This window comes from Impatiens glandulifera, chromosome 2 (genome assembly GCF_907164915.1).
Source record: "Impatiens glandulifera chromosome 2, dImpGla2.1, whole genome shotgun sequence".
Taxonomy (NCBI): domain Eukaryota; kingdom Viridiplantae; phylum Streptophyta; class Magnoliopsida; order Ericales; family Balsaminaceae; genus Impatiens; species Impatiens glandulifera.
This window is the reverse complement of record NC_061863.1, coordinates 61,838,381-61,859,114: the sequence shown is the minus strand read 5'-3', so window position 1 is coordinate 61,859,114 and position 20,734 is coordinate 61,838,381. Positions and strand designations below refer to the sequence as shown.

Genomic DNA, 20,734 nt, shown 5'->3' with positions numbered 1-20,734 from the left:
ATAAAAAAATTATATTAAAACAAATATTATTAAAAAATAAACAAATTAAACATCAGATCATTATTAAAAAACAAGTATTATTAAAAATGTATTTCATACCCAAAAAAATGTGTATCTTCGGAATTGGTATATTCCTCTCACAAATGATCCGTGAATGCATTTTGAAGTGTAATATGAGCTTCTTTATTTTTATTTTTATTTTTTTACTGAAATATGAAATCGATTATTTTTATCTATCATCAGTTTGACATCGGCGAAAGCGTTTTCATTTCAATAGGTGTACTAATATTATGTTCATCCTCAATAATTATGTTATGCAAATGTTATTTTTAATTATTGTAAAAAATGTAATTTTTTATTTTTGAGTATTGATTTAACAAGTTAAGTCTTTATTGGGTTAAAGTCATTGAAATAACTTAAAGAAGGAAAAAATGATGATTTTAGGAGGTGATATATTTTTTTGGTAAAAAAATTTAAAATGTATTAATATATATAAACAAAATAAAAAATATTAATTTAAAATAAAAAATATTTTAATATTTTTGTTAAGAAATGATTGGGAAAGAGAATAAATGAGATAATTATATGACGGAAATTGAGAGAATTCTTGAATAAATCTTGGATACCGACCAGACAAAATGATGAACTTCAGTTTTAGTAGTTTCGCGTATAATAATATTCGTTGATTTATTTCTCTATAAGTAAGAACTATATATAATTGTGTGAGGAGTTATAATGAATATATATTTTTTTTGGAAAACATAATGAATATATATTTCTACCTAGTAATCAACGGCGTACTCATGTTCTTTCTATCCTACTAATCAAGGAGTTAACCCGTGCCAGCCCGGTTTGGTTCTTGCTAGTAATAATATATTTGCTATATCTATTGACAAATAATACTTTAAGGAAGGGAGAGCTTAGACCCTAAATTAATTTTCTGACAACATGAATACAGAAAAGAATAGTGCGTTTGACATATAAATTATGTTAAATGATGAAATGGACATAGAACATAGAGAGATATTAAGTACAAGAAATTAATGAAATCTCATTATTTAAGGACGTACGTTTTAGACGTATAAGATGTCAATTGATAATTTTATTTGTTAGTTTAGAGTTTTTAATTGTAAAGATTTGTGGTGTGTTTTAAAAGTCAAGCTCATTGAAAAAAATTAACAAAGTCTGCCAGCGTAAAGCACCTAGTATGTATTTTATATCAATTGCATTTCCAATAAACTGAAGGAAAAAAAATACAGTGTTATAAAAATAAAAAGATTAAAAAAATGAAAAATATAAAAAGTTGATAAAAATATTAATATAAAATTAATCTTATCTAATTTAATAACATTCTTTTATATTAAATATTAAAAAGTCACTCACATTTTCTAACGATTTAAATGGATTAATTAATTAACCGATAGCGACTAGGCTTTATATGTTATGGTTACCATTTTTGGCCTACACTATAAAGTCGGCCTTATGTAGATTGTCTTGCTAATATGAATTATTTGAAATTTGATTGAGATATCTATATTCGGTCTTATCTAGCAAATTTCAATACGTCTCTTTAATTAATATTTTCTCTATTTATTGTCATGATTTTATGGAGTCTAATTGCTTTAACCGAAACAAAGATTGGTTGATGAGAAAGAATATTTGTGCATGCATTTTTCATATTTTGTCATAGTTTTGATTCCTTAATAGGAATTAAATATGTAATTTTTACTTTTTTAGTCACAATTTAAGTTTGTTTGGTATTAAAATTGAAATTAAATTAAAATAGTAAATTAAAATGAGGGTAAAGGATATGATCCACATAAATTAAGGACACTCCCATTCATACTGAAGAATAATTGATGATGTGACTCGCAACAAAACAAATGTATGATCTGTAATGATTTCCTTGGAGATAATTTTGATTGACTTTGATGTCATTTTTTCTATAGAAAAATGGACTCATAACATAATAATAAACTATTATTTGGAGTAAAGAGTTGTTCGTTCGATACAAAAAATTTTGGGATAAAATTCAGTCTTTATTTCAAAACTTAAACATTTTATTAATCATCAAATCAATTAATTTTATCATTTAAATACTAAAACTATCCTCTAATTTTATTCTCTATCTTTAAACCACCATTCTCTCACCTACACCATATCCTCTAAAGTCAAAGAGTAAATTAAGTTTTAAATTTTAAAATCAGTTTTTTACTAGTTTTTACCAAACAAGGTTTTTAGAATAAAATCCAGGTAAAATTCAAATTTTTTTTTATTGATAATAGGTAGTTCTTAGTATGAAGTTATTTGATTTTTTTTAATTAACTTTTTATCACATCATTATTTTAAAATAAAAAAATTATAAAATAAAATATGTTAATCCAACTCATTTAAAAGAAAAATTGAATTTATAATAGTATATTTTTCCAACTTGGACTAGTGCCTTCTAGGAGAAGTTGTCATATTTTGTCATTTTACTTTCATGACAAAATACACAATTTATTATTTTTAATTTGTATGATGACGTTATCATCAGATATATTTAAATGTTAAAATTTGATTAATAGAATTGTCCAGAGAGGCGAGGCATATACTATAACATATACTTGTTTGCAATAATAATTTTGTTCTAATTCAAGATGAGCTGGTTTAATAGTAATTAAAGTGAAAATAATAAGAAAAAATCTTATAATTACTGAACATCAACATCAAGTGGCTGTAGTTTAGTGGTAAGAATTCCACGTTGTGGCCGTGGAGACCTGGGCTCGAATCCCAGCAGCCACATTTTGTTTTTTTTTAATCTATTAATTAATGATATGATTAAGACAACATAATTCATATTTTGGGTAAAGAGACAAACATATAATAAATAATTAAAGGTTTTTGAAAGTAGGTTCAACATCTATATATAATATGTTTTAGTAGCAATTGCACTATAATGATTAGTTGGATGATTGATGTATAGAACTTTGAGTCCATTGTACAATATAAATGCTGATATACTATGTTTTGGCTTTATTATGTGATTGTAATTTGTTTCGCTTTCATAGTTTGTTTTATTATCTATAAATAAATATTGGATTAAAATTTTGAGAATTACCAATTTAACTGATAAAACCTAAGAAATTAAAGAAGTCAAAAAATGGTTTAGAGTTAACTGATAATAGCTAGATCCAGGTTTTCATATAGATATGGATGGGAGGAAGATAGACTTTTCTCTTATGATTATGTTATTGTCTTTTTTTTGTAAGTTAGGTTAACTCCTTTTCTTTTCTTTTCTTTTCTTTTTTTCATTTACTTGATGTTTTACTTAAATTAATATGACTTTCATATTAACTGTGAATTATTTAAATAAGTATCCTTCTAAAATAAATTTAATTTAATATAAAACTCATTTAGAACTCACTAGAATAGTTGAAGTCATAAGAATTTTATTTTAAAAATTAAATGTTTCAAGACAATTTTAATAAAAACTTGATGATAATTGACTAATTCATTAAAAATAATTCTTCATGCATACTTTAAAATTCAATTAACTTGGTTTGCAACATGAAGGAGACATGTTATTTTATGGTAACAAGATAATTCTAATGCTTTCATCTGAGGTAAAATAGTTGTTCTAAGATACAAATTAAATATTAAGGATTTTTCTTGCAATTTATTTTTTTGTGTTTTAATAAAAATGTAAAAAACAATGTCCTATTTTACTTTAAAATGTTAAATTCTTTTTTTAATTTGATAAACTTAGCCTAACCACAATTATGAATTTTACCTTTATTTAAGACGGTCAAAGTAAAATTACTCTTAGGAATTACTTTCACCACCAAAGTTAAAAGACCAAAAAAGTTTAATTCTTCTTAATTTAAAAAAAAAAAATCAACAAAATGTTAAATTCTGCCGGCAAACTTAGTGTAAATAATCAACCAAAAAAAGATTATATACTTGACTGTGAATATCATACTAGTCTTTCGTAATTAAAATAAAATATTTATTAATATCTTGAATATTCAAATAATGGAAAACTACCTTGGTAGTCTAGTCTAGTCTATGTAATGACTAATAATAAAAAAAAATTGAATGCACAAAATAATTGTTTGTTATCGGCTAATATATCATGCGTTTTCCAACTAGTCGGCGAGGCTCTTGGGCAGGCATCGGTGCCTCTGCACCAAAATAATAATATTCTCTTTCTTTTCTTTTTCTTCTTCTTCTTCATCCTCTCTAATTTACTAACCAACCACCACTTTCTCCATTAACAGCTTTTCCGGAATAAGAACCAAAGGAATAAGAAGGAATCATTCTCTGCACACTCCCCGCCGGATCTATCTAAAGCTGCTGCTGCTGCTGCTGCTGCAAAATGAAGTGATGGATTCCGAGCACCAACGGAGGAAGCGCAAACGAATCTCCAGATTCCACTGCCTAAGGTCTCTTCTCTTCACGTGCTGCTTCATCTTCCTCGCATTCTTTTCATTTTCCTTTTACTTCTCCGATCGGATTCTTATACCTTCCACTTTCTCTATCTTTTCATTCTCAACGGAGCGGTTTCGTCTTAACGCTTTCTTATCTTCGTTTCCTTTGAGAATCGAAGATCGAGTTCTCTTTCCAGATTATCTCCTACTCTTGCTAAGTAGTACTACTAGTAGTAGTAGTGGAGATAATCGGAGGACCATAATTAATACCTGCGTTTACTTTAGTAAAACCGGAAACTCCAAAGATAATAATAGGATTATTTATAATATATTGTCGGCGGAAGAACACGATGAGCGTCGGTTGATAGTCAGGTGTCCTCTTCCGCCGGAGAATTACTCCGCTGCTGCGGTGAATTTGCAGACGCGAGGAAGAAATGATGCAATTTCTTCAAACGATGATTATAATAATAATACAGTTCATTCGTGGGAGACAATTGTGTATGCGGCGGTTATGTATGACGAGACGGTTGTTGTTTTCGTAAAGGGGCTGAATCTCCGATCCGGTAGGGAATCGGACCCTAGCCAATTGAACTGTCATTTTGGATTAGGTAATTGGGAGAGAAGCGAGAGGTATGTTCTTACTTCAAAGGCTATTACGGCCGCTCAAGAAGTTGTTAGGTGTTTATTGCCAAGAACTATACAAATGAATCCTGATAAAGCAGATGGAATTCGTGTCACCATTGGAATGCAACCGCAATTGAAGAACAAGGATCACGTTCTCTTGATGATGCCTTCAGTGGCTAAGATGTTTAAATTCCCCAAGAAAACAAACAAGTACAATCTCTGTGTGTGTACAATGGTGTGGAATCAAGCTTCTTCACTTCGCGAATGGATCATTTACCATTCCTGGCTTGGAGTTGAGAGATGGTTCATTTACGACAACAACAGTGACGATGAAATCAAAGATGTTATCAAAGAGCTTCAGCAAGAGGAGGACTACAATATCACAAGACATGTTTGGCCATGGATCAAAACACAAGAAGCAGGATTCTCTCATTGTGCAATGAGATCTAGAGATGAATGCAGTTGGGTTGGATTCTTCGATGTTGACGAATTCTTCTACTTCCCTCATCCAAATAGAAGGAAACACAAACCCATATCAAATCTAGGGTTTCCAGGGAAGAATTCATTAACAAGTTTGGTAACCAACATTTCTTCTTCTTCCCCAATTGCAGAAATCAGAACAGCCTGTCACAGTTTCGGACCATCTGGATTAAATTCACTCCCATCTCAAGGAGTTACAATAGGATACACTTGTCGTCTCCAAAGCCCTGAACGGCACAAATCAATTGTCCGTCCAGAGGCCCTAGACGATACCCTTCTCAATGTAGTTCATCACTTTCGTTTAAGAAAAGGATATAGATACCTAAATTTACCTCAAAGCACGGCTGTGATAAACCACTATAAGTATCAGGTATGGGAGGCTTTCAGGGCAAAGTTTTACAGAAGGGTAGCCACTTATGTGGTAGACTGGCGAGAGAATCAAAATGAAGGGTCGAGAGATAGAGCACCTGGGTTGGGGACTGAAGCCATTGAACCACCAAATTGGCCATTGCAGTTCTGTGAGGTATGGGATACAGGGCTTAAAGACTTTATGCTCACTAATCTGGCCGATCCTTCAACTGGATTACTTCCATGGGAGAAAATGCATCATCACCTGTAAAGAATCATATATATATGCACCATTGGTCCATTACCAACAACAAATTAAAAAAGGTACCAATCAAACATCATGCATCTTAATTTATTGCTAATCATATTTCTTTCTTTATTTACTTACTATATATTAGCAAAGAACAATTTATGTTGACAACGGAATATACAAAGTTAAAAATAGAAATTGATTGAGTGAAATCATAATATCAAAATATTTTATCCAATTGTGTTATTTCCAATTATCAGTATAAGAAGAAACAAGGGTTAGAATCATTGAGAATTGGTCAATTTGTTTTCAAATAATATTGTTTTATCTAGAGTAAACATATGAATCCATATTCCTATCCCATGTCAAATTAAGCAATATATTTTATTTCTCATGTTTTCAATGATTCAACCCCCCTCTGATATTATTATATAGAAAAAGTGACCCATTTGAATTTACTCAAGACATACTTTTCTTCCTATTGCATAATCTAATTATTTTAATGGCTGAACATTGCATTAAAAGATGATTCCTTGATTCTTCACATGGCACAAATAATCTAACAACATGAATCCTTCTCGGGAGGCACCTACTCCTAACCTTCTAAGCCTAATATAAGTTCGTAGTTTATGTCTAAGGTAGCTCAAGTGACAAGAATAATTTTTAAGAGATAAAAAATCTCTAACACGAACAAATTTGATAGAAAAATGTCATGATGATGGCATTGTCCTATTCTTATAAGATTAAAACCCGGCACTCTTATTTTCCTGTCTCACATGAATATATTGAAGTGAAGGTAGGAGTTTTTTCCAACCAGTTGCATTAGTGTTTTTGTGGGTATTCTTAATTCTTTCATTTCTTGAACCTCTTCGTCTAAGATAAAAAATGACAAATGGTTTCGTAGATTCTTCATTTTTTTTTTCTTTGGAGATTGGATCTAGTCGTAAGAAGAATGCTTGTAACTACCTTTTCACTATAACCATTAAGTCAAGTTAGTCAAAATCCGTCAATAATGGAGCTTGTAAAATTGAAAGAGACATAGTGGAGGTCAAAGTTCAAAATATTTAAATTCATATTAAAGAATCTGGAATTTATATACTAATGGTGCCATTTGATGAGTGTAATTATATTTTTGAAATTTTCTGTTAATGTATTAGTTTCTTTTATATCTGTGTTATTTTAGAATATTGTTTTAACTTGTGATAATTCTTATTATGAATTGTAATTGATATTTTCATTCATAATTTCTTCTTAATTGAACAAAAGTTTTTCACTTTAAAAAAAAAAATAATAATAATAATAATAAAAATAAATAGATAAATAAAAATATCCCTTCAATGTTCAACAACTATCTTGGCTTTTAGTATCTAAGAAAAATGTAAACATAATCCAGCTATCATATTTGTCTGATAGATGAAGTTGTGATTTCATTTAACTGCATTTTTTTAATAAGAAAAAGAAATACAACTATGAAATTAAAGATATTACTTGAAGACTTCTTTAAAAAAAACATATAGTTTAAATGACCTCTCAATTACACAATACCCATTTTAAAATTCATTACAGATGGTGCAATAATTAATGATTTTATAGTATTATTATTATTATTTATTAAATTATAGATAATAATAATTTTATATTGTTTGAATAATTTGTTGATAGTTTATGATAAAATATCATTTTAGTTTAAATTATTATGTTGCATACTTTTGTAATTAAATAAATTAATAAAATATCAAACGAATATTATTTAATGTCTTAAAAATTATATAAAATGGTGAAGTAGGAGAGTATCTCATTTAATAATGAAATGATTTTATTGAAGAAAGAATATCAACCAGATAATGGGCTCAGTCACATGCGACTTTATTTCTCGTGTCTTTTTGCAAACATCAATGGTCTCTTTTCTCTATTATTATTTCCTTTAAAAAGGCATAAATAATAAAAACAATTATATAAATAAAGATACAAAAGACATCTTAGATTAATCTGGAAAAAAAAAAGTAAATTATAATGACCACTCATAGAGCAAGAGGATGAAAAGAATAAATAAAATTGATAATGATGTATTCGATTTCCTTTTGAGGATAAAACATTTAAATAAAATGTAAGTATTAATTATTGAGAGTTTGTCAAATAAAATATTTAAAAAATATAATTTAATTAGAAAAAACCTTCATTATTCTTTACTTCGAGACCAATCTGGGAATAGGGTTGATAATTTCAAATCATCTTCAATATGAGCTATTTCAACTAATATTTTTCTATATAAAAGGTATTAAATAAATGCAGTTAAAGTTGGTTTAGGATATCCTCATTGAAGCTGGATAACACCAATGAACTTTTTTTTATCTTATTCATATTTATTTTATGACAAGACAAAAACCATCTAAAAAATATTTTTATAATAATTATATTTAAATTAAACATACACTCTAATTTAAAAATATATATTTTACTAAATAAAACAAAAATTAAAATATTATTTAGAAAATAATATAAATCATAAAAAAACAATATAACTATATATGAATCCAAACAAATTTGCTTAATTTGTCAATAATTCTTTTTAATAGAATCCTGATTGTGACACCAAATAAAAGTTTTTAAGTGGACTTGTATTTATTACCTTTGAAAGTGAAGTTTTTAATTAATTTTAAATACCACATAATTGCTTGACATTTGACCTAGTGATGAAAAGTGAAACTCGTATTCCCTTTGAACCACATTCGTTCAACATGTATAAGAATATAAGCTCTCCATGATTTATAATATATATTATTTTAAATGGTTCATTTATTATATAAAAATACCGAAACATGAAGGTCTTCAACCAACTCCATGAGTTTCTAATAACATATATCTAAAAAATTCATAGTAATATAAATAATACGCATAATCACTAAAAATAAGTCGATTCATCGTCATTCAACTTAGAGACATAACAAATAAACTTATAATTGCAATAGTAAACCTAATATATATATGTTTAAATAAATAATCATGAATGATCTTATATTAGAATGGGTTTATACGCAGCGGAATGTATATAATTTTTCACCCTTGTACGACTTATTTTGCGCACTAAAACAATCAGCCAACTCACAAGACTTATTTCTTGCACAGAAATATGCGGGAATGAGAAACACAAACGGGCTGCGTCCAATTTTATAATTATATTCACTCAAAAATAACAACTACAAAGGACTCTCACTCAAGAGATATTTATAGCCAAAGAGTAATTATCTGCCTAGAAAAATAACTGACTTAGGGTGTGAGAATAACTGTCAGACAGTTGCTGTTGAACGTGGGTCTTAACTGCCAATAGTGGGTCACAACCGTCCACTATTCCATCCCTACGTTCTCTATCGGTCTCAGCTGCGCACCAAGTTGTTGGACGTGGGTATAACTGCATGTAGTGGGTTATAACCGTCCATTGTACCCATGTTCTCTACTAGTCCCAACTGCTGTTGACTTTTTCTGCCACATCTTTCCATTATACCGACATTTCCGGACTTCTCCCCATCGGAATACTAAACTAAACAATCCTTAATTAAAAAGAATTAACATATTTGAATTTTTTTCGTCAACATTCCTATAATCCGGTCTATGTTATCTAATTTTAATAATGTGTAGCTTTTAACTGCGATGTTGTTTCTATTCTGATTATTAACCACTTTCTCTTCCTGTTGGCTTGACAGTAATCTAACCAATAGTCTTTTCATTTGGGCGCTAGATCTTGAACTATGTAATTGATTTTGCTTTATTGAAAGTAAGAAGTTAACATTGTCTTTACATGACTTTATTTTAATTTAAGATATTTTAAATAGTTATTAAATTCGTGATATTTGATTTCTTAGACACTCACTCTTGATATTTGAATTAATTTAGTTAGTTTATTTCAAATTTAACGAGAAAAAAAGATAGAAAAAGTTAAAAGGTATAAAAGTGTGTTGATGAATTATAAAGGGGGTGTTGTCAACTTTAATTTATGCAACTTAGTAAGGAAGATATGTGAATTAAGAGATACATATATTTATAAAAGAAAGCATGCATGCACATATAATGAATTAACAGGTAGTTGGTTTCCACTTGGCCAAATTCTAGAAAAAAGTTTTCCTTTTTAGCCCACGTTGAACCAAATCCCACCAAGAATCAACATGTGTGATGTGCGTGTGTGTGTGAGAGAGAAAGATATAGCACTCACATATTAACTCAATAAAAGATAACAACAACTACTTAAATAAAATCCCCTTTCATTATCTTACATTCAAAACTAGTAATTCACTCTTTATATACATGTGATAGTGATTGTGAACCCACTGCCCACTAACAATAATGCAAATTGTGTCCATTTGCTCTATAAACATTTTTCATTATTCCAATACTGAATTAGAATCTAAATAAGAAAACAAGTGTCACGAGTCATGAAACCCCTTTATTCGTGAAATAAATATTGAGTTGGAATGAAAATTAAATACTTGATTTATGTGTTGGAATTAGTGAATTAATTAAGGATTTAGAAATAAAAGATATTGAAAACCGCACTTAAGATAGATCTGATTACCTTAACCGAAAACAAGTGTCACGAGTCAGACAACCCTTGATTCGTATAACAAATATTGAGTTAGAATGAAAACCAAATACTTGATTTATGTGTTGGAATTAGTGAATTAATTAAGGATTCAGAAATAGAAGATATTGAAAACTGCACTTAGGTAGATCTGATTACCTTAGCCGACATAATAGACTAACTTCTTAATTAATTAATTAACCTTGTCTATATATAAAATAATAAAAAAATACATATAGAGAATTAGTGGCCATGTACTTTGAATAAAGGTGTAAGAGGGACCCAAAAAGGTATTACCCTCACAAACACAAGTATATATTTACTTCTACTCATCGATGATCGATCGATCACAAAAAGGAAAGGACGCAATTTAATTTTAATCCAACACACATAATAAAAAAGAATATGCCAACCAACTTCAACGGTGGAGACTAATTCTCTATATATACCCTACCCTACCCAATCCAATCCCAGTCACTCCACTATCCCAATTAATTAATTATTCTTTTTATCTATATAATTCTAACTTAAAAAGACCACCCACAAATAGTTATTATTGAATTATTATTTTTACTTTGTAACAATTTTGGTAGAAAGAAAAAACTTTTAAATATTTTGTCAAATATAATAAAGATGAATAGATATATCAAATCAAATAAGCTACAAAATCTTGTAGTGGGTGCATCTCCACCACTCTTTTTCATGTACCCGCCATTGCCATTGGCTTGACTGACTCATCAAAACAATATATTTATACATTTATAATCAACCACTTCTTCTTCTACTAATAAATAAATAAATAATGGGAAAATATTGGTCTCAAAAAGCCTTTCGATCTATCTTTGGGAACCGTGTGTGATAAATTAAGGATTAATCATCTTGTTTAATTATTGATTTAGTACTGTACTTTGCTATAATTAATTTAATTACAATTTTAATGACCAATATTATAAAATTGATCCTGATTCCCTTAAGATAATTATTGAATTAAAATATTATATACCATTAAGATTATATTAATAAAGTTTGTTTGTATTTATTTAGTAAACATGAATTACATCTATATATGAACCCGAATCAACTACTTTCTCCGTGTTCTCTATTCTCTCTCCTCTTCTTCTTTCTTTACGAGCTTGACTTTCTATCTATATATATTGTACGTACGGAACCACCACCGGAATAGATTCCGGCGATGATGAACGGCGGCGCGTGTTCAAAGTGTGGAATTGACGGTCACAGATGTCGGACCTGCTCTGAGACCAGCGGCGGAAGAGGAGGAGGAGATGGAATCATGCTATTTGGAGTCCGACTAATGGAAGCTGCTGGATCGTTCAGGAAGAGCGCCAGTATGAGCAATCTAGCTAATTATGATGAACCTCAAGACTTCAGGAAATGCGCTAGCATGAATAACCTAGCTCAACTTGATCAACAGGACTCGGGTGCCGCCGATCCATCTGCCGCTGCTGGCGGTGGTTATGCCTCCGATGACGCCGTACAAGCTGCCGGAAGGAGCCGCGAGCGAAAACGAGGTAAATCTCATCTACACCTAATTAATTTATATTGATTAGCTAGATTAGTTTAGATTATTGTCTGTATTCAATTGCATCTTCAACCTTGATTAATTAGCTTACATCCATCATGGATTGATTAGGAGTACCGTGGACAGAGGAAGAACACAGGTTGTTCTTGATGGGATTACAAAGGGTAGGAAAAGGAGATTGGAGAGGAATATCAAGAAATTTCGTCAAGACTAGAACACCAACTCAGGTAGCTAGTCATGCTCAGAAGTACTACCTACGCCGAACCAATCAGAATAGGCGTCGCCGCCGATCTAGCCTCTTTGATATCACCACTGATTCGGTATTATTTCCTCTTTTCTTTTTTTTCATTTACTTTTTTTTTAAATATTTTATAAAATTAAAATAATCTAAACCCACATATATACTTGGTTATGGAAACAAAGGGTCCTATTTTGTTTTCTTCTTCTTCAAATAATAATAATAATATTAAACCGGTCTGGTCTGGTCCCTCAATCTAGTTGTTATTGTCTTTTAAAAACAGCAGCAGTTCTCATTAGCCATGGAAGAAGGACAAGGACAAAGAGAAACAACAAAAGATACAACATCCATTGAAAGTCTATTAGGGTTCCAGAAAGTCAGGGAAGACATGTATAATAATAATAAGAACACATCTTCTTCTTCTTCCTCATCCTCATCCAAGCTCATTCGTCCAGTCCCATTGATCCCGGCTCCACCTTCTGCAAAGATGGCTAATCTTAATCTTAACCATAGCTTTAGTAATAATAATAATAATGTTGACCAATTACCTTTATCTCTGAACCTATCCACTACATCATCGGAGCAACAAACCACCGCCGCCCCAAGGCTCCCGTCGGCGTTTCAGGCGGTGACCGGAGGAGGAGGTTTCAAGAGTAGTGCTAGTAGTAGTGAGGATAGCATCATTAGTGTTGCTTGAATTATCTTTTATAACCTGGCCGGCCCCATTCTTATTGTGTGAATTTAATATTATACAAGGTTCTCTATTTGGTTTGTTTGGTTGGTAAATGAACCCTGTTTGTACAGTACAGTATCGATAAGATAGATCGTGGGGTCGTTGTTGAATGACAGTAATTGAAAAGATTGTTGCATCTTTCTATAATGGGGGGGATTATTGCACTATTCTAGTTATCTGCAATATATATAAACAATCCTTTCGCAGCAACTATATATTATTAATAGCTTTAACACCAAAAAATAAGAATACTTCAATTTTACCACCATTGAATTTTTCAATTTTGAACTTGAATAAACAACATCCAATCCAAATCTAATCTATAAAAATTACAATAAACACATTATAACACTGTCATTGCTGCTTTTTCCTTTACTCAAAAGGAAAAATATACATATAAATTAACAACACAAAAGAAAATTAATAATAATAATAATATATATATAAGCCAAGAATAAAAAAGAAGAGAATTTCGGCACACCTCCATAAGTTATCTCGAATCCCAGATTCGCATGCACTGCAAGCAAAAGAATTAAGGTTGACGATCGATGATCCTCAAACAGAGACAAAACTCTTTGGTTTAACGCAACAAACAATGATCAAGGCCATCACAAAAAATAATCAGGAGTCTTTCTAGTGGTATCGGGTTCGATCTGTCGAGGGGCAGGGTCGAATTGGAGGAAGTTCTGATCCATCTTTTCCCCAATTTCTAGTATGGCAGCCATGTTTCCACATCGATAACAGTAGTTAGGAGCACTAAACACTGTCACCACATTCTTGTCCTGACCATCAAAAAACAAAAAATTCATCAACCAATATATGAATTAAAAAATATATAGTTATGATGCTACAAAAATAAGAAACCATATAACATGGAAACATAGATAATCCAATATGAAATATGAAAATATAACAAACCTGACACCAATTAAAACCCTCCATGACAAGTTGGTGAGCTCTTGAAATAAGTGAAAGACCATTTGTATGATTGAATTGAGTGGCAATATCCTGCCCAAATGTATAACCAGCCCCGCGAGGAGAGATTCCCCATCCGCATCTGTCGTCTGGATCAGACCATAATAGATCACACATGGGTCCTTCGTGTGGAACCTATGTAAGCACAATGTTAAAACACACATAAAAAGACAATACAAGTATTCAAAGACAGACCATGAAGTCTTTCTAAATCATTTTTCCAAATAGTTCAATACTCTTCCACTTGAGCTACCCTGGGAGAATCAAATCTTACACCTAGTATTATATAACTAATCTGATATAATTTTTCATAGATAAAGAGTCATTCATAAATTATAAAGTCATGTACCTCCTGTATACGATCCAAGGCACGGATATTATCCAATGTATCCAATGATGGTGAGAGTCCTCCATGCAAACAGAAAACCTAGCATAAAAGATGGGTCGTAGATATGAGAGACAGATTAGTAAGCTCATAAGATAAATGTATAATAATCCATAACTCATACCTGACTCTCGATAAGTGCTGTGAGTGGTAAATAATCAAAAAGGTCAGTGAAATGCTTCCAGACATTGGCATTTCCATACTTCCTCAAGCATTCATCATAAAAGCCATATCTGATTTTTTTTATAGAAAGAAGAAGGTTAGAGATTATATACAATTAAATATTAACATAAATTCTGGCAATATTATTTTAATTCAAAACGATATCCAGAGACTTTCAAAAAACAGGTTTTGGAAAAATGATTATCAAGGACCAGCATCTGTCCTTAAATACTTTCCTCCACAAAGTAAAATTATCTCAAAGTTTTTTTTTTCTTTCAGAAGTTTAGGAGCTTGTTTGGGCAGGATTCTCATAAGAATTCAAGTGATTCTCCCAAAACTCCTATTTAACATATGGTGTTACTTTGACTCAAAGTTTATGAAATATTTATTAAACTCAAAATTCACTTGTTTCAAAAATCATTTCTCGCCAAAACCATTACACATTGCTGCAGAAAGTAAATCATGTAAGTCAGGATGCAAAAGACAAGTGCTTATCCAGGACTGAACTGCATGCATAAGTAGTGAAAACTCGTCATATATCCACTTCTTTTCTTCTTCTTTTACAATTCCATGTGTAGTACAGAACCCAACTCAGCCCTGATAAAAGACTTAATAATTGTCTGAAAGATTATAATTTGAGTAATTGAAGTCTCATGTCATGTGTTTACAGTTTGTGACTTGTCATCAATCAATATTCTGTTTAGTGGTAAATTTTGTAGATCTGGACATAATGAGCACCAAACCGTCTAGAACTTGAACATGTTGTAGCTAGAAAGACAGCAAAAGGGTTTGATTTCATATTGTGAAATTACTGGAGACAACTTTTTTGTATAATGTGAACTATACTGTCTGTTGCATGCAGCTCTGTGCAGGTTATCCATTTAAAGAAAAAAGAGAGAATAGATTTTTCTAGTAAACACTTCCCCCAAGTAAGAGTAGAATGAAGAAGGAAACTGAAGAAGTTTTTGTTTAGCTCAGTGGTAGAGCACAAGACCCGTGACCAAGGTCTTGGATTCGAGCCTTCATGATCATTTAAAAATAGAATGAAGAAAGAAAACAGACAGCATGTGCTTAATAAACAAGAAGACATTGTAGAACTGCCAAGGTAAAAGCATATATTACTCTCTGATGTGCAAAATTGCAGAGGAAGCAAAATGTCTTAACCCCCAAAAAAGATTGAGAGAGCAATGCTATTCTCAAGCAAGAAACTAACAAGTATGGCTAATTAAGTCATGAAGTGGATGGATTTCTTACACTTGAGTAATTTGTCTGCTTTCATGATTTCCTCTGAGGATTGTAATTCTATCTCTGTACCGAACCTTAAGTGCCACCAAAAGTGTAACGGTCTCTACTGAATAGTAACCACGATCTGAATATCACAAAATAATTATCAAACAATAATGAGATATTTGGAAACATTCAACCAGAGCAAGCCAATCTTGAACAAACATTTTTGTATTGTTTGCATTTGATAGATAGGAATGAAGTACATGGGGCAGTAAATGTTTGGAGTTCCTTAGTCTATTGGGTTATTTAGGGAATCACCAACAAAATCTAAGTTAGCAAACATATGTCATGCAAAAGACACCTAAACCTCCAATTTTATTTGTGTCTAAGCATGCTAGGATAACATTTTCAAAGCCATATGCATGATTGGCAGCAACTTTGTAATTTTAACTGTTTTTTCATCGAAGAAAATGATTTTTTGCCTCAATTAGATGAAGAACTTACATAGGCAGCTATCATCCATCACAAACACCAACTAATTTAATGCTTAAAACACCCTAAACAAGACTTCCCATATGGTCTTCCTCCTACTCAGACTATGTTTATATCTCTCAATCATAAGATCCAGCAGCTTAACCTCTCATAAGATTGGTTCGTCAGATATTCCAATTTCCTCCATAATAATTAATCATAAGAAGAAATTACAGTCTACTATTGATAGACAGAATCAGCCGGATGTATAATGAACAGAACAATATTCTACGGTTCAGAAAAACAAAGAGATGCCTTGATCCTCTATGATTTCCGTTTAACAAAAAGGCAAAAAAAGGATTATAAAATGCATATCACAGGAATTCGATTTAAGAACATGAACCATCCACCGAAACAGAAAAATTAGTAACTGGAAATACGAATCCCCTCTATGACTCACTCACCAACATAATCTCCCATGAAGAGGTAATTGGTATCTGGAGATTTGCCACCTATCCGGAATAGCTCAATTAGATCGTAGAATTGACCGTGGATATCACCGCACACCGTAACCGGGCACTTTACCGGTTGTACGTTCCATTCCTCGACGAGAATAGCTCTTGCTTGATCGCAAAGTGTCTTGACATCCGATTCCGAAAGCGGCTTGCAGTCCATCAACTGCTCGATCTGCCGATCCAGATCCCCTTGTGACGGCATTGTTCTACTGTAGGTCTCTTCGATCTAAAACATGGACCAATCAGTGAATCAGATACAGGAAATCGCAGGCTCACAGCCACTTGACGACGCGAATTAGTAAAAATCAAAGCAAATACCAAAAGATTTAAATTTAATCAGGCAGATACAGAATCCGAAACCAGAGATCAGAGAGTCTGATTTCAAAGATCGGAAGTCAAATCTTCAGCGAACAATCTCAACCGCGCATTATCCTAGTTACCGGAAAGTCTATTTTCTCTCTCTAAAAATGCCAGAAATTTTATGATTTCGTAAATAGAGTTATATATATTGTAACATGAAAACAATATAAAATATACATAATAATATTCAATAAAGATTTTGTCAAATGAAATGAAATGAAATTCAAATGAAATTTGTGAGATAAATATTAAAAAAAAGAGGGAAACCAAAATCGATTTTTCTCCCTCCGGTGGCTCCGCCGAGTCAAAGGCGTGCTTACACGTGTCCGTGTCTGTCAAGATGGTCGCACTATTCATGCGCACACCTGCGCATGATAGTTTTACTGTTTTATATTGACCCCTAAAGCAGGTATTCCAACTATTTATATATTTATTCATTTAATCAGACTATATATTACTTTCTATTAATTATTATATAGAATCAGATTTTTTATTTTTATTAGAAAATGTTTGAATTTTGACACAAATTATTAAAATTTTAACCATATGAAATTTTTCCAAAATTACAAAATGTATCTTTCTTATTTTTAGTTAATTTGTCATATAAATGAAATAATATTTATAAATATTTTAGACATATTAATTTTAAATAAAGTATTTTTTGAAACTATACATTTTTTATTTTTTATTTGTTAAAGATGAAGGTGAATAAAAAAAGTATGAGAAAAAAAATTGAAAAAATTATAATAAACATATATTTGATATTTTATTTTATTTTACCTAACTTCGAAACGACTTAATTTTGTGTCCGATTTATTAATTTAAACTTATTTATATTTTAAATTTAGTATTCTTTTTATACCTACATTAATTTTGTGTTCGATTTATTAATTTAAACTTATTTATATTTTAAATTAAATATTCTTTTATACATACATTTCAAACTATTTATACATAGTTTAAATGCTTTTAAATAGATAAGGTAGAAATAATTGATAAAATAATAGTTTAATTTTTTTAGTTAAAATTGTTGCGATAGACAACTCAAATGTTCCAGCCTCAATTAATGCAACATCACAAAATCAAGCTTGTCTATTTTTTAATAAAATTCGGGGGTGTTTGACATGGGTTTTATGGAAATATTTTTGAAATTTTACCTAGTTTTTTTTTTTATAAATTCTATATTTTTCCCTATAACTATCCAATCACTCCTTTCATTTAAAAATATTAAAATATTATTTTTTTATTAATTTTAAATCAAACAATATTTTTTTTAGACAAAACTTAATATATATATAACCAATATCTTATTCTTACATAATCATATAACCATTACTTATTTATTTTTAATTTAATTATCATTCATAATTTTTATTAATAAATATTTGATAATTTCTTTTTTAGATAGTCTATAGCTTAAGTTTCCACATGAAGGATCACTAATTACGGGATCTCGGTTAAGAGTTAAATTATTATTATATATATTTTTAAAATTTGACTGTCTTACCCCCTCCTTGTAAAGTAAATTGAAATTCTGTAACAGGTGATTTTTATAAAGTCCCGAGATAACTCTATCACCTAAATGTAGGTAAGTTTTCATAATATTTATTGATATAATAATTTAAAAGTTTTAAAAACTAAACAAACTTATAGTTATAACTTATATAATCATAGTTATCACTTATATAAAATAATAATTCTCATTCATCATAACTGGTCAAAGTAGACAGTTTTTTTTTAAAGTGATCAAAATTAGTCTTTGCACTAAAATATTCAAATCTTTGTCAAACTTGAAGTATTGGTAAATTTTTCCTTAAGCACTTGGATTCTTGGCTCTCAGTACCGGTTCCCTTGATGTCTCTATATATGTTTTTTTCTTTTTTATTCTTTAAAGAATAAAATATAAAATAACCTTACTATACATTTAATAGATGATGTTTATGAAAAACCATAAAAGTATGATCATCTCAATAATTTAATTCGTTTGTTTCTAAATAATGCACTTATTTAATAATTGTCTTATATTTGGATTATTTTGAATTTATCAATTTAATTAAAAATATATATTATATTCATCGAAAACAATTACACTAAACCTCTTGTTGGTCATAAGTTAAAAAATAACAACAAATTAAATAAAGTATTATATTTTTATCACATCACCATCATGAAATATATATATATTTTAAATATTTGATTGAATTATATAAAAAAAATATTATGTAAAAATTTATTTTTTAGAATTCATTTTAACAACTTTCTAAAAATTAGTTTTAATTTCTTGAATCTGGGAATCTAACTTAAGGTCTTTTTTTTAACATTGACTATTTTAATAATTGATGGAGGATTTAAAAAATTTATTATTATATTTGAAAAAATAAATATATATATATATATATATAAAAGAAAAATAATCCATGTAACAAAAACATAACGAAGACAAGATAACAAATTTCACTTATTTTCCTACTTAATAAATAATAATAAATTAAAAAAATGACCAATCGAATAAATTTTGCATGTTCGGAATTATTTTTTTGTCATGTTCAGGAAGTTTTATTTTATTTTTTAATTTAATTATTTTTAGTATAATTTTTTTCCTTAGGCACAAGTGACTAGTAATGTCATATTTGAGTCTAGTTTTGGTTCATAATTTTGTTGTTATATATATATATATATATATATATATATATATTTTTTTTTTATTTTCTTAGCTATCATATCATTAAATTGTTGGTTTTGTTTGTCTATATGAATTTCTATCTTATTTTTTTTATTATTTACTCAATACGTTATTATCATAATGTTAAGAATTAAAACACTTTCATTTTAATGTAAAATTTAATATCCATCATTAGATATAAATTATGTAATTTAATATATTATTTAATAAATTTATTTATTTAAAACATAATTTGATAATTTTAAATTATTTTAATAAATTTTCAAATTGATTGAGATAAGAGGGAGTGATCTTCTACTTAGAATATAACTATACAAGTCAGGAGATTTTTTTGAATCTATATAGAATTTGTAATTTTATCACTAGAAAAAATTAGATAAAAAAGAATTTTTGAAGTTTTTATTTCCATTACTTTTAAAAACAAACAATTAGGCTAGACTGTTGAAAAGACCGAGGCCCAATAATTTATTGTGGTTCCCAATAACTTAAAACTCCGATTTTCAAACATTTAAAACTGCCCTCGGTCATACAATAGTTTCCCATGCAAAAATATAATTAAAAGCTTAAAAAATCTATGGATGAATAATGAAAAATTCTAAAGCTGAAGAAGAAATTTCTTTTTCTCTATCATCAAGCGAAATTGCATGAGAGTTCAACAAACATTTTATCAATTTATTAATTAATTGTTACTTTACATTGTTTATGCGTGAAGTTTTCTAGGCTTAAATTTAACCAAAATAACAAGTACAAAGTTTGCGGTT

The 20,734-nt window shown here is 29.6% G+C and overlaps 3 protein-coding genes and 1 non-coding gene across 5 annotated transcripts; 3 read left to right on the top strand and 1 right to left on the bottom strand.

Annotated features, from left to right (window-relative positions):
- Positions 1–2,712: 2,712 nt before the first annotated feature.
- Positions 2,713–2,784, top strand: TRNAH-GUG. The gene has a single exon. It is a non-coding gene; the product is annotated as a tRNA-His (tRNA).
- Positions 2,785–4,135: 1,351 nt separating this feature from the next.
- On the top strand, positions 4,136–6,672 carry LOC124926912 (glycosyltransferase family 92 protein RCOM_0530710-like). The gene has a single exon (XM_047467235.1). The coding sequence runs from the start codon at positions 4,366–4,368 to the stop codon at positions 6,130–6,132; it is 1,767 nt and encodes a 588-aa protein (XP_047323191.1). The 5' UTR covers positions 4,136–4,365; the 3' UTR covers positions 6,133–6,672.
- Positions 6,673–11,784: 5,112 nt separating this feature from the next.
- LOC124924037 (transcription factor MYB1R1) lies at positions 11,785–13,226 on the top strand. Of its 2 annotated transcripts, none has more exons than XM_047464078.1 (3): positions 11,785–12,213; positions 12,336–12,544; positions 12,746–13,226. In XM_047464078.1, the coding sequence occupies exons 1-3, from the start codon at positions 11,877–11,879 to the stop codon at positions 13,157–13,159; spliced, it is 960 nt and encodes a 319-aa protein (XP_047320034.1). In that variant the 5' UTR covers positions 11,785–11,876; the 3' UTR covers positions 13,160–13,226. The 2 variants fall into 2 exon arrangements, with proteins under 2 accessions (XP_047320034.1, XP_047320035.1); XM_047464079.1 differs by having other exon boundaries at positions 11,786–12,213; positions 12,749–13,226.
- Positions 13,227–13,491: 265 nt separating this feature from the next.
- LOC124924038 (serine/threonine-protein phosphatase PP2A-2 catalytic subunit) lies at positions 13,492–17,424 on the bottom strand. The gene is made up of 7 exons (XM_047464080.1): positions 17,249–17,424; positions 16,880–17,156; positions 15,972–16,086; positions 14,680–14,788; positions 14,520–14,597; positions 14,114–14,305; positions 13,492–13,977 (listed from the first exon to the last, which is right to left on the bottom strand). Exons 2-7 carry the CDS (start codon positions 17,130–17,132, stop codon positions 13,804–13,806), a joined length of 921 nt encoding a protein of 306 aa, XP_047320036.1. The 5' UTR covers positions 17,133–17,156; positions 17,249–17,424; the 3' UTR covers positions 13,492–13,803.
- Positions 17,425–20,734: the final 3,310 nt, after the last annotated feature.

Excerpts from the sequence above, each read along its gene's own strand:
- LOC124924038 (XM_047464080.1), bottom strand. The coding sequence starts at position 17,132 with ATGCCGTCACAAGGGGATCTGGATCGGCAGATCGAGCAGTTGATGGAC. Across the intron at positions 14,598-14,679 it reads CAGCACTTATCGAGAGTCAG|GTTTTCTGTTTGCATGGAGG; the intron begins GTATGAGTTATG and ends CTTTTATGCTAG. Across the intron at positions 13,978-14,113 it reads AGGGTTTTAATTGGTGTCAG|GACAAGAATGTGGTGACAGT; the intron begins GTTTGTTATATT and ends TTTGATGGTCAG.
- LOC124926912 (XM_047467235.1), top strand. The coding sequence starts at position 4,366 with ATGGATTCCGAGCACCAACGGAGGAAGCGCAAACGAATCTCCAGATTC.
- LOC124924037 (XM_047464078.1), top strand. The coding sequence starts at position 11,877 with ATGATGAACGGCGGCGCGTGTTCAAAGTGTGGAATTGACGGTCACAGA. Across the intron at positions 12,214-12,335 it reads GAGCCGCGAGCGAAAACGAG|GAGTACCGTGGACAGAGGAA; the intron begins GTAAATCTCATC and ends TGGATTGATTAG. Across the intron at positions 12,545-12,745 it reads TTGATATCACCACTGATTCG|CAGCAGTTCTCATTAGCCAT; the intron begins GTATTATTTCCT and ends TTTTAAAAACAG.